The following is a 19200-nucleotide window of genomic DNA, read 5'->3' on the forward strand; positions in this document are numbered from 1 at the left end:
CTGTTCTATTAATAAATTGTTGGGTTATAATTAAAATGGGGCCTGCTGGATTTCTTTCATTTTTTAATTCTGAAAAAGTTGGAAACTGTAGAGGGAATTAAATACTTAAAAAAAAAAAAATAGGTTAATGAATCTATGAAAAGTGACCCAACTTTAACAGGCTCCTTTTCTTTCTGCAAATGATCATAGTGGAACACAAGCTATTTTCCATCCAAAGGCATGTGTCCAGAATAAACCACTGCTTCTCTTTGCCCCTTCCTTGCTGCAACATCCATGGTACAAAACTCACCGTACTTATTGCAGACTTTTCATAGGAAGTCTTAGAGCTGAGAATAGTTGTGAAAGTCAATGTTAATCTAATTTTAAACAGGTATAAGTGAGAGTAAGATTAAACTTGATGCCTACATTGTTTAGTTGGCCAAAATGAGCTTGTGTTTCTTGTTTCCAGAATGATGTGACTACCCCTACCTGGAGTTTCTTTGGAATGTTAACATCAGTAGATCAGAGAAGAGCTGATACCACGAATGTTCACTGCTAATTAATTATATGTAAACAAATAAACCAGAGCTCAAGGTACATGCTTTTGAGTCATAAATATTGGAGTCCTGTTTTTTTCAGTGTAATACATTTTTGCCAGCGTGTTTGAGCTTTTAAATGAAATCTTTTTTCAAAAAACACTTTAAGCTTAAGAAAGAAAATTGCTTCAAAAGTACAGCTGTCTTCAGAATTTTTACAAAGTAAGCCATGCTTTTCAAGAGATAAGTCGTTTGAATCTGATTCAGATATGCAATGTTCAAAGAATAAATTCAGTCTAGATGTGGACAATGGCACTAGGCACTATTCATGTTTCTTGTAATGTATTTATCATGTTTTATCTAGTAGAGTAACTAAATTTGCTGATTGCAAATAACCATCAGCCCCTCCTACAAGCTTTATATAGAAAACTAATTAAAAATATCCCTGTGGTTAGACATAGCTCAGTTGTAACAGTTTGAAAGAAAAAAAACAAAACATTACTAATTTTCTGTTCTTCTATTTGTATCTGTCTGCACATTTTGGACAGATACATACTTTGTTGGGGTTCGTGTACATTGCTCACACAGCACACAAAATACAAATCTGGTATTTGTTGCTTCTTGCAGACACAGAACGTTGCTTATCCATGTCATCAATATTTAGTGCAATATCTCATTTAAAAGAATGCATTGTGCCTGCTTGGCCTTCATTTTACCAGTATAATCATAGCAGTGATTCTGATGATATAATTTATATCAGCATAGTTTGAGAACCATATAGCCTGTTATGAATTTTTTGTAGAAGTCCTGGACCTATGCTTAACCATACAGCTGCCTGTAGGAACTATTCTGATATACTACAGGTTTCCATTTTCACTGCTAGTAGCTCTGTGTTTCAATAATACCTGCCAAGGTTAAAAACATCTTTTAAAAATGACGGTTTATGTTTTCCTGTTATTTTATCAAAAGGACATACAGGCAGTCAGATTATCCTTTCCTGAATCATTCTACCTATTTCCCAGATTTCTACTGCATTTGTGTTATTTTCCTCTTACGCAGCCACTTCCATTTACATATTCACATTTCCATATATGTTCATGCTTTATTCTCAATTCAATCTAGCTTATTTCTGCTCTTCTATTCTACACATGGAGGGTAAGAAAAGAAAAATCTTACTTTTGGCTAAAAACCTTCCAGGTTTTGGCCATGCTGGTATGGAAAAATTTCTGGGAAAATTCTATTTAGATTATGAGCTAGTTATAGTCAAGACCTGAAAGTTCCTTTTTAGCCAGCTATGAGATGTGGTGGACTGAAAAAGCTGTTTATGTTATTCAACTGGTTACACACAGCACTCAAAGCCAACAGAGCTTTCAGTAAGTCATTGGTATGTTCTAAGATTTCAGTATGAATGCAATTAGGAGAAACACAACAAAATCAGGAGGTCAAGGGGAAAAATTCAGCTAACAGTTTCTGGATTGTTGGTTTCGATAACCAAATCCTTATATTTTTCCTGGATTTTCTCTTTTAACATCATAAAATCAACTATTACATTCATTAATACAACTTCTCTTATCTCCAATGAAAATAAAGTTGTGGATAACTTCAGTATGTATGCTTCTTAATATGTATGCTTTCCCTGCCCATGGCAGGGGGGTTGGAACTAGATAATCTTAAGGTCCTTTCCAACCCTGACTGGCCTAAGATTCTATGATTCTTAAACTCAGTCCCAATCCCAAAGAGAATAAATATCTTTTCCTTACACAAGCTGGGTTCTGAGAAATGCTGCAGAGGTATTTCTTAGGTGACGCAGAGAACTGAAACTTGTAATTATCTGCCTTGTCTTTTTCTTCCTTCCTTGGAGATGAGCACACTCGCTTTCTTAAATTCACCTCGTCATTCGAATCCAAGGCTGTCAGTGAGGTCATTTGTAATGGCATGTTTACCATCATTTGTTACTGACGCAGAACATCTTCAATATCAGATATTTGGTTTTTTTGTAGAACATATATCAAACCTTCTTTAAGAAGTACACAATCACTGTTAAATAACCCTGTGATAGTAAAGAAACATGCACCTATGGTATACATTGACAGTTCCCATTGTTCAGGTAAAGCTTTGAAATAATTCTCACAAAGATCTTTATACTCTTTTATATACATTTATATCTAGGGGAAATCATACTGACAAGGAAGAATGAAATATTAAACGTAGATATAGATTCTAGTTGTAGTGTTTAACCTGCAGCTCTCAAATGCTGAGAAAAGATGTCTGGAAAGTTAATTTATTATTAGGGAAGAAATTGGTTTATCTTCCATTTTTCAACAAATCTAAAAACTAAAAGACCAGAGTAGGTGGATCAAAATGTAAGATGATGGCACCACTTGAAGGCCAAGTTTTAGCTTCAGTAAAAGCTTAAACTGTAAGCTTCAGTGTTTCACTGAAAAATATTTTCTCTGCCCTTGAACATGGATGAATGGCCATTATTTAGCTGAGGGACATTATATAAATGATCATATAATGACTTAAACCATATGTAAGACATAATTATTTCTATACACATTTTCAATGTTTACATGTTCTTCTGGCTCTCATGAAGGAAAAGGAATAAACAAGCAGTTTAAAAGTAATTTCAAAACTGTATGCAAAGCTATGTCCAATGCTTGTGGCATTCAATAATTCTACTGCAGTAATCTCATAGCCCAGAAAACTACTGCCCCCTGTCTAGTGCAGTGCTTTGTTTCCATCATATTAAGTCTCTCCATTGCAGGAAAAAAAGACAAGTTGCCACTTCGTATTGTGGTACTGAGTAGAACAGCAACTTTAATTCTGCACTGACAGACAAATTCTCAGGCACAAAAGGCATACTCACTTTCTGATGGATGAAAATTAGAGGGTACTGCACTCACCTGATAGTCTGATGTTGCAGAGTGTCTGGATCAGTGGCATTTACCGTTAACACCTTGCTGCCAATAGGGATGTTTTCTAGTTTTGTCACTCTCATTGGGTTCGGATGGAAAATTGGGCCTTCATTCACATCTTCAACAGTGATCTGAACTGTTGCTGTGGAACTGGGGCCGTATACTATGTCTGGAACCAGCGGGTCTTCATTTTCCACTTTGATCATCAGCCTGTGAAATGCCGAAATCTCGTAGTCTAAAGGCTGTAAAACATATAATAAAATCAGAGAGAAAGGTGCTAGGACAATACTAATGACTTTTTCTTTGTACCCCCTTGCAAACTTTCAGAAGATAGAATTAGCCAGAAAAAGACAACCGCATTCCTTACATCTGACACATTGTCACAATGATACATTAGACACAATGGTAGTTTTAAAGTGCATTTAAGGTAATGAATATAATAGACTTAATGAAAGACGGAGATGCCCCTCTATCCAAGACCATATACTTTTTTGCCACACCTCATACATATAATTCTCATATATTTCTGATATAATGTGTATTCAGCAAACAGATCAGTCATACTCAGTAGCTACATATGTTAAATAACTTATGGGTTTTTTCTCAACTCCTGTCTTGAAATCAAAAGCACCCCCATGGAAATATATGCCATTTGTCTTAAGAATTGAAAATGCCTCATCTGGAGTCAGAGAAAATTCTGAAAGAGGCAGCAAACATAGCTAATCTCTTTTCTTCTTTTTTTATTTTTTTTTCCAACTGTGAGGTATAGGATTATCTTCATACAAAGACAGGAAATAGATTATGATTTTTTTTTTTTTCATGAGACTTTAGAAACAAGGGAACAAAGACAGATCCTCAGTCAGAAGCCACATCCCCTTATTTCCCTGGTGTTAACATCTGTGTTCTCTGAGAGCAATATATGGCCCTTGAATTCTAATCATACCCTCAGTCACAAATAAAATAGTCTCATTATTAATTGTGATGCTCAACGTAAAGCCAGCTTTTATTTAAGCTCAGTGGAAATATAGCTAGCAACAGGAGTGTCCTTATGACTAAAGAAACAAGGTTATTGTGAGAGAAGGGTTATACATATTGTTTGGACAAGGGCTGGTAGACAGCTACATGTTTTTTGAGTAACTAATCCTTGTTACGTGTTCTCCTATGCAGTAAATCCAATGGGTGGGCCTACCAGTAATGATATGGTATAACAGCAAATGGTTCTTACTTTGACAACTGAAAGCATTCCCTCATTATTCTGGGGATTGGTATGGATTTCAAAACTCTGCCCTGCATTTCCATTAATGATGGTGTAGACAGCTCTCCATGCTCCAGTTGCTGGGTCATCTTGGTCACGAATGGTTAAGTTTACTATTACACCTGTGATTCCCTCCTTTACTGTAGCAAGAAACTAGAAAAAAGGAAAAACAACATAGAGAAAATTGTTACTGTTTTCAATTAATGACCACACATGCACACATGAAATATCCAAGCCAGGATTAATTATTTACCACAACAGGAGAAAGATGCAATTCTTAGCTGAAACGGAATGTTATAGGCTCTAAATAATACATTCTCACTTATGAAATATGAGGTAGCACATTACAGGTACTCTCCATTTAATAGATGGGAGATAAGCAGCAATGTGACAGGTATCGAGCTTTGGAAGATTCTGATCACAAGACAACAGTTCATCTGAAATTACTGGAAAAGTGAACCCTGAAAATATGTAGAGTTGCGTATGTGCATATGCTAACAGAAAGTCAACTATACACATAGCTAAGCAGAACAGAAACTCATAAATATAGCCCATTCTTGCCCTCAAACATACTATTATTTACAAATAATCCAATTTTGCATTTCAGATTATTATTTTCATAAGTTACACCACACTTATTAATTTTTCACTACACTGTTATCAATATACAAAATATTTTTTACAAAAATTGTTATCATACTGGTTTTGGAGAGGATTCTCCAAGAGGCTACAAAATAATTGGACCTCATGCTACCACTCTGTCTTTATAAATTAAAGTCAGTGTTAGTTTCTTCTTTCAGTGGAAGAATTTTTTATGATCTTTTTGCACTGCTGTACTGATCAGCTAGCCAAGCCCTACAAGAAAATTCTAATTCACTACCCAGACAAACAGTGTACAACATCACTCTCATTTATGTAGGAAAGATATTAAGCAAACCATTGGAAAAGGTTTTAGGGGTCAGACTTAATAATACTCCTCCCCTCTCAAGTACTTGAGGCTGACACGCTAAAAGCATTGTATATGAATGATAATACCTGCTTTGTAGGTGGCTAAACCAGAATGGTAACATACTTAGTCCTAAGAAGTGCTGAGCACCGGCAGTATCATTATAGAACATTAGAAAATCTTTGCACTTTTAGAGGTCAAGCCTTCAAAACTCTGAAATTACAAACTTTAATGGCGCAAACACTCTTTCCTGTACATGATTAAATGCCACGTTGCCAGTGGCAACTCTAGGGCAAAAATTACCCAAGTGGCTTTAAGACCTAAATAGACTAAATATCTTTTTCTCTGTCTCATAGACTACATGAAGTCATAGCACTACAGATTTTGTGAGACTATTAAGTCCAGAAAATTGCATTTTATTAATATATGGATTTCACAATCTGGATAAATACTAGGCAAAACGGATTTCCACATAGTAAAGTACAGAGAAGAAAACTATGTCTTTTCCTGTGTTCAGTTATCTTTGTTTTAATTTTTTCCAATAGATTTATGTTTCTAAACCTTTTTTTAATTTAGTTGTATAATTTGAGTGCATGCATTCAGTTCAAGCTTTCCAGCCTCAGACCTGATGCTATAAAAGGATGACATTAATGACTGGCTATTTCTATCTTCTTTGGTATATTTAACAAAGAATTTAAAGATTCTTTTGATTTTGATCATTAATATGTAACAGGTTGTGATTGAGCTTTGTTTCAGACAGATCATTAAGCTCATTTGCAGTTTAATTAACTCTAAATGACAGTATAACAATATTCTCATTTGCGTTGAAACAAATCAAAAGAAAATCCTTTATTAAGAATCTTGGGTATAACAGAGGAATTATTACCATGATTGTATTCCTTCCTGCTCAGCAAAATGCTGTCACTGGAAAACACTTGGACACCTTTTATTTAATTAAAAATAGCTAATTAGTCTGATTGATATTTTTGTATTATTTCATATTGTCTCAGCTTGAGGTTGCACAAAACAAGACATCAGAACCATAAGGGCCAGAACTTTTCCCAACAAGTGTTCAGTACCAAATAATTCCTATTCAGCCATGTGAAAAGGTGACTAGACTTCAAGGAATGTAAACCTAAAGAACAGAACCCTTAGATTTCACTGCGCATCTGCTCCTATTTCATATTCATCCTTCTGAAAAAACTTTTCCTTAATCCACAAGTCTGAGTCAATTAAGTTTTCAATACTCCCCACATCACTTTGGGATCAGTAAGAGCTGTTAGGGTAAAATGCTTAAAGGTCTGGCTGTTTTATTCAGATACATAACTGTGAAGCCAGTGAGATGAATTTAATATGCTTACCCCACCAGTGCCAGACTACGATGGAAAAGCTTGCCATGATGTGCCAGATAGTTCAAAAATATGTTGAAAGTCAGCTTAAAATTATCAAGGAGATATCAGCTGGATCAGGCTTTCCTTTACATTCCTACCTTCTCCTCATTTAGGAAGAAGGGCTTTCAGTAGCCTCAGTTGTAGTGAGTTGCTGAGTAGAGTTGAGTAGACTTGCTGAGGGCATAAAACTGCAGAGCTTGTGACACCCGCAGATCAAAGAAATGACAATGTCTACAGGTGAAGACTGTGCCAAGCCAAAGAATTCCAAATGTAGTGGTGCACTCTGAGTACTCTTTGCATTTAGAAATGACCATATAAACACTGAGGGTGTTTGAAGCTGTCTGGAACATTAGAAGAAAATATGTTCAAAATGGATAAAAAAGCAGAATGATCAAATCGCAGAAGTTGTCACATGGACCTGCTCTAAATTTATAACGTTAAACGTGTCATAAATCACAGATTTGTGATAGCAGAAGACAAATATCTACTGTGAAACAGAGAGGCCCAGAAAAATATAGTGTATATTATCTAGAAGGTGAACTCTTCTGCTTGTTCAGCCACCTTTATATTCAGAATAAGCTTCATAGTATTTAAAAAAAGTCTGTTATATTTATACTGGGTCCCTTTCAAAAACAAAAGTGAAGACTGGAGTTTAAAAAACTAGGAAAGGATAAAAATAGCAATTAGATTTGGAAATAGAGAAAAGATAGCGACAGGCTCATCATATTTCCAAATGCAAGGTTTGTATTCTCAAAGCACAGTGCTTAACTGGGAGAATCTGATTCAGTGCTCTAAAATAAAACCCCATAGTGGTTAACATAAATAATTGGATCACAAGTTAATTGATTTTACTCTTTTTAAATATCCGCACGTTCCCTAAGCACCACTATAAATTAAGAATAAAATAGATGAGTTCTGTACTTTATTTAAACTGCTATTATCTGGACCCATTTAGAAAAAAACAACCTTACAAATACCCTGGGCCAGAGCTGCGTTTGGCTGGAAGGAGCGCTATACACTACACACTTGCTACTACTGTGCATTTGAATATGTAAGCTTAACTTGCCCTGTGGAGTGATACGCTGTGCTGTCATTTATTGTGCTTATCACATATACAGCTTAGAAATTTTAGTAATTCTGTTATATTTAGAGTTTTCAAAACATAGGCAAAAAAAAAAAAAAAAAAAAAAAAAAGACCTGATTCCTCTTTTTCTGTCCCCAAAAGCTTATGTAAAAGGACAGAAACACAGACAACAGATCCCCACTAAGAAAGAAACAATGAGTGGCAGCTGCCAGAAGTTCACACTAATCATCAGGTTTTTGTAGGCAAAGGGGGCTTTTACCAGGGAAATGAAAGACATCAAGGAAATATGGATGACGATTTCCTTCAAGAGTGTGAGGATAGCTTTTGAGGAAGCAAAAACAGACTTGAAAATGTAAGGAGCAAGCAATGTTTGCTGTCATGATGAACTGATAGGAAGTAGGTATTGACCACTGGACATTCTTGTGAAAGATCAAAGAGATGGTTTCACTGGGCATGGAGGTCCCTGAAGCTGAAAACAAGCAGCTTACATTTCTTACAACAAAGGACTCAGAAAACGGATAGCAAGGAGACAAGTATCTACACACTAACTTCATCCCAGCCTCAAACAAAACTGGAAACAGTACCTAACCTGCATGAAAACTGGATTCTTGTCTGATAGTCTTATTTAAAGCTTCTGTAATAAGTGAGATTTTATTTACTGGCTTCTCAGAGCAGAAGAGCAAATGAACTTAAGTACATCAGAATCACCTGAATGTCTATTGTCCAGCAACAGCATGAGCATGCACTAATAACCTCAATACCTTTATGAAGTCATTGAAAAACTGTCTCAGAATGGGGTACTGCTATACCCAACTTAAAGAGTTGCCACAATCAGCAAACACAATGCAAGATAAACGTGTATGGGGTTGGTGATCGCTACCCCATGGCTCATTAAGATTCTGCATGCTGTGATTCCCAATCAAGAGCAGACAAATTAAAACTGCATGTCCATTTGCATTTATCAGGGTGATATTCTAGTTGAGGGTATTTTGCACTACGATAATGTATGTGTTTCTCATATATATATCAAAAAAGATGAAGAATAATGGGATATATTAATTTGCATGTCTCTAACAGAAATTCCCCAGGGAAATGGTACTATTGCATTTGTCCTTCACCCACTCCATGGGTGACATGGTTTAGTGTTAGGTGTCCCTGACCATGGCAGGGGGGTTGGAACTAGATGATCTTAAGCTCCTTTCCAACCCTAACTATTCTATGATTCTATAAATCCACTGCTTTTGCAACCATCTTTTGTCTCTCTACTTTCTTGAAAATATGAAGACAAGCTACACAATCTCTTGCAATCTGATTGCTCTTCATGTCTTTTACTTGGCACACTGTCATTATGTGTTTACATGAGTGGCCAATATTTATTTGTTAAGGAAACAGTGTATTTACCATAGCTCTGTCTCTGGAATATCCACAAGGACAAATGAATTTTCAGAGCAATCACAAAGATCTGCATTCTCAAGCAATCAAGAATGAGAACCATAAATGATAACAATGGACATTTCTTGTGGAATTCACTGGGACACAAAGCCCGTCTTGACAGCTAACAATAAACCAAGTAATCTGGTTCCTGAAGCTCATCAGGTTTCACAAACTAGGCAGGTGAAGTACGAGGTGGAAATATGTAGCATAACATTTGTACAGTGAACAAAGTAAATATGATGGTTCTTCATCTCAGCACAATGACCAAATGTGCTGGCCTACTGTCAGGGGCTGACCAGGAAATGACCAACTGCAGTTTATACCAGTCTCTCCGCATGAGCAATTTAATTATCAGTTATGCAGTCAGGGCAAATTATAACTTGGTATTACAGTCTCCCTAATCTCTCCTACAGTTTTTGAAGGTATTTTGCCTCTTAAAACTGCCTTTACTATATGGACACAGATAGCTGCTATAATTCATTAAAGGGATAGCTGTATTAGCATAAGGGATTAAATAGATGTAAACTGTACACAAAGCGATAAATGAAGGTCTTTGGAAGCCATTTAGATGAAAGACCCTATGTAAAGATAAAGCATTATTGTAGTATGACAAGGATTTAATGGTGTAAACTAGATGCAAAACACAAATTAAAGCTATGAGTCACCTAAACAGACTTCAGTAATTGTCATTCTCTTACTGCCATAATGCCGCCTTGTAGGCACTATATTATTTCTTAACCTTAAGTGTTTCTTTCAGCTTATTTTATATTTTTCTAAATAAAAAAATATTTTTCCATCTCCCTCATGTAATTAAAGAAAGAATTCAATTGTAGCTTAGAAAAAAAATCTTTCCAAATGTATGAAATTGACCATAATAATTTTTGATGCATTGTCACTTTTTGCATTTGAATGAATTTCATAGGCTACATATTCTAAATGCCTTGTGCTCTTTCAAGGCACACATCAGTTATTTTACAAAACAAAAGTACTGCTCAACAATGAAACACCAAATTAATGTTTTTGTCCACTGTATACTGCTGCCTGCAACAACAGCAACAAATCCAAAAGACTAATTAACTAAATGGGAGGCCAAAGATTAAATTTTACTCTAATACTGCTACAATTTCTGCAGGATCTATAAATCTGTGCCTTTTTATTGAAAAGCACAAAGATTCTTACTATCACTGACATAAATCACAAATGCTAAAAAAAGGAGGCAAGCTTCCACATGACTTTAGCTTGTTTTGCTGCTTATGAGAATGCCTGGAAAACTGCTCCGGAGTACCAGTAATGTAACAAACAGCAAAATAGAACAGTATTAATCAGGCTGTTTCCCCACGCTCCATGTGGTATTCCATCGTGATAAAGGCAAGCTATCTCTGTGGTTCAGAGGGACCACTTCAAGAACTCTCTAGGTATTAGGACTGAGTAAGGCAGGAACAGAATGCAAAATTAACTGGGTAAAATGGGATGGATGAATAAACTGCCGTGTGAGAGCTGCCTGTAAAGCTGCAGTGGCAATGTGAAAACTCCTTCTATCCTTCTTACAGAGATCATGAACCTTGGAAAACAGAAAATCTACAGAGTAAGATCCTCATAAGATTCAGATATGAATTTAAAGAACTTTCTTTTCTGCTTCTTTCACACAACAGTGCTGAAACCTCTCTCAGAACTGATGTTGTACTCCGATCCTCTCGTTTATGTGCTTGCAGGAGACTTTAAAAAGCCATTCAGGGACTGTAAATAAGTGATGGTGAAGAATACTTGAAAATAGCCACTTTTTTTGAATCTTGTCGAAGACACTTGTTTACTTTATGACTCTTTCTCAACCCAAATTCTGGCCTCACTGAGTAAAGGCAGACAGATAATTCTAGCATGTATTAATCATATGTTGAATGCTTGCTGCAAAGCCTGTTACCTCCAGGGCATACATCAATTGTAGTACAGTTGTCTGAAGATTCAGAGAGGAAATAAACATACTAGCATTTTTTTTTTCAGAATATATAAATAATTTAGAAAAAGTTCATTGTTGGTTTGTTTGGGTTTTTTTCACTTTTCCGTCTTTAAATGCAAGATGCATTCATTTCCAGAATAAATCAAGTGCTCATAAATAGAACAGACACTTCTATAGTGGTGATCGTATGACAGAAAAACAAATACTCTTTCTCCAGATGGACAGAGGACAGTGAAAGGTCTCCATAGTATTTACTGCACTGAAGGTATTTTTGAGAAAAGCTCAAAGAAATAATGATGTTATTTTCTTATCTACCAAAAATTCTTCCCCCCTGGTAGAACAAAACTTATGTGTACAACAACAGCATCCTAGAAAATTATGATCTGACCAAGCCTGATAGAACAGACTACACCTATTCACCTGTCAGAGCATCAGTGTTGCCTAGGGACCAAGGATAGATCTGCTTTTCACATTTATGAGACCAACCCAACTATACATTATTTCTCCCTCAGTACACCTCCCATCAAGAGCAGTGCTAACCTCATCTTTTTTCTAAGAAAGATGCCAGTTGTCTTCTTCAAATAGAATGAACTCTAAATAGAACAGACTTAACTGTTTTTTCCTTTCTTTTTCATCCACTGCATTTTAGGAGCAGAAAGGTTTTATAGGCTTTTCCCCCCATCAATCTACACCATTCTCACTTGTGCTAGTTATGGTCATGAAGGAAGGAAAGGAGGCTTCTTAAGAAGGAGGCCTTCTTAAAAGCTCATATTTCATTTCTAGCAGAGACATTTTCATGCGAAAACCAGCTTTTCTGATGCTGAACGTAACACCTGAACATACGTGGCTGAGCTTATTGATACTGCCTTACTAAAAGAAAAAAGTGTGGAACCATCAACCCATAGTACAAGAACTTTATGCAAATGGTATGCTACATGCACCATTTAGGCTCAACAACAGGAAAATGAATTCTTCTCTGAACACAGAAGTAGCAGATAAAATGTGATTTTATGACAACAGAAATGCTGCTCCAGTATTTAAGGAGTTGCTAGAAGGAAGATGGAGACTTCCTTTTTGCAAGGAGTCACATGGAAAAGACGGGGTTGTGGACACAACTTATTCTTGGGGACATTCCAATTGGACATAAGAGGAAAATTTTTCACAATGAGAACAACCAGACACTGGAATAATCTCCCCAAGAAGTCATGCACTCTCCAAATGTTGGAGACTTTTAAGATTCAGCTAAACAGGGTGCTGGGACATCTAGTCTAGACTGTGCATTTGCCAAGAAAGATTTGACCTTATGATCCTTGAGCTCCCTCCCAGGCTAGTATTCCATGATTCTATGACTGTTCTGATAGCATTAACTGTAACATGCTTCTGCAAAGACCCCTTAATTTGCTATAAAGTTTGGGAGATTTAGAGAACTGAAGAAGAAAGTACTCCAGGGACTTTAGTCTCCTCCCAGGTATAAATAATGCAATGTGGCCTCTGTACTGATGGGGAGGGAGCTGGGCAGTGACAAGAGCTTCAGCACACGAAAGCTACTGACGATTTTTAAGTTACTGTCATGTTTACATTTAGGAAGTAGAGAAGGGATTTTGTGACTTCTCTTTAGGAAAGTAAGTCCCGGGATTTCTTTAAGTACATGTATTGAAACCTGTATTTTAGTGCTATACGGATGCAAACTAATGGAGAAAGTTAAAAATATATTAATTTTAAATAGGTGAAAGAACAAAAAATTCCTATATATATATATATAATTCTAGAAGAGTCTTATTCATCTATTAACTACTACAGCTATGAATGAATGTTCTGTGAAATCCTAATTTCAGGATTTATAACATTTTTATTAACACAAATCTGTTCACTCCCTTATTCTTCTATTTGTAGACTCTAGCAATGCACAAGGTATTCCTGAATACCTTACCAAACATGCCCTTAGAACTGACATGATCTATGACAGCGATGAAAAAATAAAACAACAAGAAATCCATTCTGACAAGCAAGGGTTCATACATGCCTTGATGAGACAAAGAAAAACTAAAACGCCCTGTAAGTTGATGCTTTTACTACTCAGGAAATCATTGCCTAAAATGTAACCTGTTCTGGGAGTGATTTTTCTTTGTGTTTCTCTACTTTACATGAACACCAACTAGAAAATGCGTTCATTTTTTTCAATGCACATAGTCTAAAGTAAGTGAATTCTGTAATGATGTTGGCTGTTTTAAATACTTGGTCACACACATTTTGAGTAGTCAACTCCAGTGACCCAGTGTCAATATGATAACTTGAAGTTGAGGACACTTATCTGAAAAAGCACCAATTCTGGATTTATAGAATTCAAATGAGAAGAATATTATTACTTTTTTCAGCAATCAGCTCCAAAAGTTATTTGTGCTCTGTCAATAATTATGATGATGATTCCTTCTCAACTGCATATAAATTAACCTATGGTTCTCTTATATACACACCAACTTCACAGAGACTGTCACAATGTTTTGGAACCCAGTTAATTCAAAATATCTTTTAAAAGGTAGGATAAATACAACTTGATTATTAAATGGGAGATTTAGCAGCATTTCTAAATAAGATTTCTCTGTAACGAAATCACAGATTGACATGGACCTTTTTCAAGTCCTTTATGCACTTTTTAGAATGTCATGAAAACGGTGTATTTTGGTACCTTAATATAGCGAGACTGAGCCATATTCTTAGCCGGTTAAGGAGCCTGGTCTTTGGAGAGAGGTAGGAATTACAGTGTAAATGAGACCTTCTCTGTGGCACAGTCCTTGGGATCATTGATAAAAAGAAGCATATGCATCCAAATGAGAAATCTTTTTCTGCCCTGAGGACATTGCTTCCAACGATAGTTATTTGTGGTGCCAGTTTACAGCTGAAAACAAGCCAGGATGCCAGCAACAGATGTTTTGACAGTGGTTAAACATCTTCACATGGTCTTTGGTGATCAATGCCTAGAAGCACCATTCAAAACATTCAAGGCAACTTGCATCTCTGGAATATTTTAGCAACAAATTTCATCAATTCCCCAAATTTCCAGCATTTTAGGTTGTGCCAACTGATGGGGATGACATGTTCTAGATTTATAAGCCCTTCCAGCTAAGAGTTGTCTGAAGTTAACCGAGTTTGAAAACTCTCTTTTGGAGGCAGATAAGAACTCTGCAAGATTTCACATTGTTCCAGTGAACGCAGGAGGTACGGATGGAAGTTTATGAGCAGTATTATCTGCAGTGATACAAAATTTGCTCTAATTTTAAATATCAAACTTCTTACATTTTCTATGGAAAATTGGGTGGGGACAGGAAAATTTGGGCTGAACATTCCATATTTTAATCCATCTGAACACAAGAAATCACAGAATCACAGAATCACAGAATCCCAAGGGTTGGAAGGGACCTAAAAAGATCATCTAGTCCAACCCCCCTGCAAGAGCAGGGTAACCTACAGTACATCACACAGGAACTTGTCCAGGCGGGCCTTGAATATCTCCAGTGTAGGAGACTCCACAACCCCCCTGGGCAACCTGTTCCAGTGCTCTGTCACTCTTACAGTAAAGAAGTTCTTCCTGATGTTAACGTGGAACTTCCTATGTTCCAGTTTACACCCATTGCCCCTTGTCCTATCACTGGATATCACTGAAAAAAGCCTAGCTCCATCATCCTGACACCTACCCTTTACATATTTGTAAACATTGATGAGGTCACCCCTCAGTCTCCTCTTCTCCAAGCTAAAGAGACCCAGCTCCCTCAGCCTCTCCTCATAAGGGAGATGTTCCACTCCCTTAATCATCTTTGTGGCTCTGCGCTGGACTCCTTCAAGCAATTCCCTGTCCTTCTTGAACAGAGGGGCCCAGAACTGGACGCAATATTCCAGATGCGGCCTCACCAAGGCTGAGTAGAGGGGGAGGAGAACCTCTCTTGACCTACTAACCACTCCCTTTCTAATGCACCCTAAGATGCCATTTGCCTTCTTGGCCACAAGAGCACATTGCTGGCTCATGGTCATCCTCCTATCCACCAGGACCCCCAGGTCCCTTTCCCCTTCACTACTTTCCAGCAGGTCAACCCCCAACCTGTACTGGTACATGGGGTTGTTCTTCCCCAGATGCAAGACTCTACACTTGCCCTTGTTAAATTTCATCAAGTTTCTCCCCGCCCAACTCTCCAGCCTGTCCAGGTCTCGCTGAATGGCAGCACAGTCCTCTGGTGTGTCAGCCACTCCTCCCAGTTTTGTGTCATCAGCAAACTTGCTGAGGGTGCACTCAGTTCCCTCATCCAGGTCATTGATGAAAATATTAAACAGCATAATCTTCCAAGTTTGGCAACAAATTTATGAATGAACTCTACCACATGTAGTTTCTTCGACTAGATGTACATATTTTTCTCTCAAATTCTCTAGCCTACATCTAGTTTGCCTAACTTTCATTGAGCATTAATATTATTGCTATATCAAAGATAGAAGAAGATATAATTTAGAGATCATAGACATAGGGGATATTTCATGATTATTGGTCTCTTTATCATATCTTGAATATCTAGGTAAGCACAGAAGTCTCATTAGCCTAATAGAGAACAATGAGTTCCTGGTGTCTCCAACCCTATTAACACAGAAAAATTCTGTTCTCAAGGCCAAGGAGAAAGAATCATAGATATAAATGCAACCTATTTGACTAATGACTAGGGAGCAATCTGAGACTCCCCATAGAGCTCTGTGAATGGAGGCTTCAAAAGGCAGTTTGAGAGGAGTTAACCTGCACCTAGGGTGGCCTGCTTCGAAAACACATGAGTTTAAGCATATATTGAGACATGCGGTGCTGAACAGTGATTGGACCAGAGAGCAACAGATGCATGTTTTGGCATTGCACTGGTGTGGAAAAGATCAGGAAAAAAGCAAAGGTATGCTAAATGGATCTATTACTTTCTGCTTTAAGGATACACATGGTCTCCATCTCTCACTGCCTAGCTTCTCTAGCCAATGATAATTTCATCTTTTCTAGAAAGGAAAATATTTGTAATAAAAGAAAATTAAACATTTTTTTTCTGAGTGCCTGCTGTATGCTTCTTTCTTGCTACAGAGGGCGCATTCAGGGTCCTTTCTTCTTCTCACCTGTAATCTATCTTTTCCTAACCATACATTCATTATACACACAGCCTCTTTGAACACAAACACTGATGCAGCTTTAGTTAGATATGATTTGCTGTAAATAGATAAGTATTCATTTTTTCCTTTTTATTAATAAGGAGGATAAAGAGTAATCTAAGGATTTTTATATATCTGGATACTGAATTCTCTCCAAGCTATTTGGAAAACATGAATGACTAGTTTGATGACAGTGCTCCTAAGTTTATATGTCTGGGCACCAAGAATTAGGAGGGAGGTCAAGACCAGCCAAGGCACCGCATTTGAACTTTGGACAGAAAGATGTACATGTCCACTATCAAATCTATATACAGTCAATAAGACCTGTCAGACCTACTCTGTCGGGGCTGCAGATTACCTGGATGTGAACAGCAAATGTGGCCTGTCCCACTGGCACATCATGGTTATTTGTGTCTGTGCAGACCACCACTGTAATATGTGATGGAAGGTGAGAAGTACCACACCTAGCACAAATGTACTCCGTTGTCTGGGTAGGAGCAGAAAGTCCAAAGTTCATCTACGCAGCAATTAGTCACTCAAGCTGAGTCTTACTGAGATGTCCAGAATTCACACAATCTCTTTATCCTGGTCACAGCTAATGTTGTGGTATGCTTGGAAATCTTTGAGCTGCAGCATGAGTTCTCCAATTCCAAGCGGACCAACTTTCTAGTGCAAATAAACGTAATTCCCAGGAAATACAGGTAGCAAGGTGACATCAATAAGATAAATAAGCATTAGGTATTACCATTAGTTTATGCCAAAAAAGCTTTTCCACAGAGTTGAATGCTTATTAAATCAAGACATGTATGAAGAAAATTAGTTTATTAAGAAACTGTGATGTACTTCTCTCTAAAGGTCGCCTCCCCTTCTTCTGTAGAAAATCTCTACATAATGTACTAATATATCTGCATCAAAATTCCCACACTGAACTCTTCCCAAGGAGCGCAAGTGAGTACACTAACAATTAATTTGATCTTTCCTAACACACATTTTCAGATACTGATTTTTCAACTGAGCTTGCCAATTCTAGGGGAAATCATTTTAAGGGACAATAAATACCATTTTATTTTTATACACAGCAGTATGATATACTGTAAGCAGCCACCTTTTCTCCCCTTGGAAGGCAGAAAAATGCTGCGCTTGCAGATAGCTTGAAATGTATACTATTTCTTGCCTCTGAGTAAGCTCATAATTAGAGTAGAAAGATGAGGAAAAGTTTCAATGGAGCTGTAAATTGCAACAGGATGAAAAAAATCTATTTGAGGTTAGAACAAAATCTTTTTTTTTTAATCTGGTTAATGCTACTTTTGTGCTGATGCTGATCGCTATATTTATTACTAAACTGTGGGACATTCCAAAGCATTGACACCTGACTTTGCTTATTAGAAAGGCAATCACTTGCAGATATTCAGCTTGGTGATTAATATGTAGATACCTAATTTTTAGTGAACTAGACCATGTTGTATCAATTTGGTGGTCTTTAGGATTTATTATCAAACCCTGATGACATCTGATTAATGCCAGGATAGGCTCCCTGAACCTTGCATTATTCTTGTTCCTTTAGAGCTCAGATCATGGCAGGCTGATTACCCCCATGATTATCTGGAGTAACTGGGGCCAGAGGTTAGCTAGCACGGCAGAGCACATTTAATTCAATCAATTCAGTTAGTGAAGCAGCTGGGGAAAAAAAAAAAAAAATTATTCCAATTGCTGTAACACTGCAATAGAAAATTTGCCCAGGATTTCTGTGCTCCAGCAGATGAGCATTTTTGCTTAATTTCTAATTTAATATTCTGCTGGGGTTTGCAACTTCAATTACTCATGATATTTTCACACATAAAGTCAGGGCATTGAGCTTGGAGGGGGAAAGGAAAGCCAGAGGAAGAAGAGCTGCCTGTATTAACCTGTATAATAAACTTTTCTCACAGGCACACACCCTTTAATACCTCAGTTGTGGTTTTTCTGTTTACACACTCTAATAGGTGGCTCAGAAAAGTCCTCTTGGTTCTCTCCACTTGTGACCCTTTTGTCACTGACAGATTTTAGCTCTTTCTTTACTTTCAGTGGATTTTTAACATTGTTTAGCTGAGTATCACTTCCTTTATGTTACAAGCAGAGGCTTCAATCACTTGTGATACGCCACCATCTTATATTCAGACAGTCCAGCACCCCTGTGTGTGCTCAGATGGAGTTTGGGGGAGCTCATTAAAGACACCAGCACTGTACTTCAGTCACCTGAAGCAGCAAGTACTATGTCTGGGATGAAATATAAAAGAGGACCTCTGAAAGCCTCAAGGCATTTCTCACATGAATACAAACACCAAGCAACTCAGTTTTTCCCGTCTAGTTAGTTTTGCATCCAATATAACAATCCCAAGTCTGCTGACATACAGATATTCCTTATTGCGAGTCCTGAGGCTACTTCCACAGTTACCGACTGACTTCTGACCTAGAGACAGGCTGGTTATCACAGTTTCAGTGGACTAATGATGATGGAGAGCTTTCATTACATTGCAAAATCAGTCAGTACGCATCAGTCAGTG

General features: G+C 37.2%; 1 protein-coding gene across 3 annotated transcripts in view; it reads right to left on the minus strand.

The window, feature by feature from the left end:
• The window catches only part of CDH13 (cadherin 13), a 533860-nt gene that overhangs the window by 83938 nt on the left and 430722 nt on the right, over nt 1-19200 (minus strand). For all 3 annotated transcript variants that reach the window (XM_065662579.1, XM_065662578.1, XM_065662577.1), the window contains exons 9-10: nt 4659-4841; nt 3422-3675 (exon numbers count right to left, since the gene is read on the minus strand). In XM_065662579.1, the coding sequence (XP_065518651.1) occupies nt 3422-3675; nt 4659-4841 (437 nt within the window). The remainder of the gene's footprint in view (nt 1-3421; nt 3676-4658; nt 4842-19200) is intronic.

This window comes from Lathamus discolor, chromosome Z (genome assembly GCF_037157495.1).
Source record: "Lathamus discolor isolate bLatDis1 chromosome Z, bLatDis1.hap1, whole genome shotgun sequence".
Taxonomy (NCBI): Eukaryota; Metazoa; Chordata; class Aves; order Psittaciformes; family Psittacidae; genus Lathamus; species Lathamus discolor.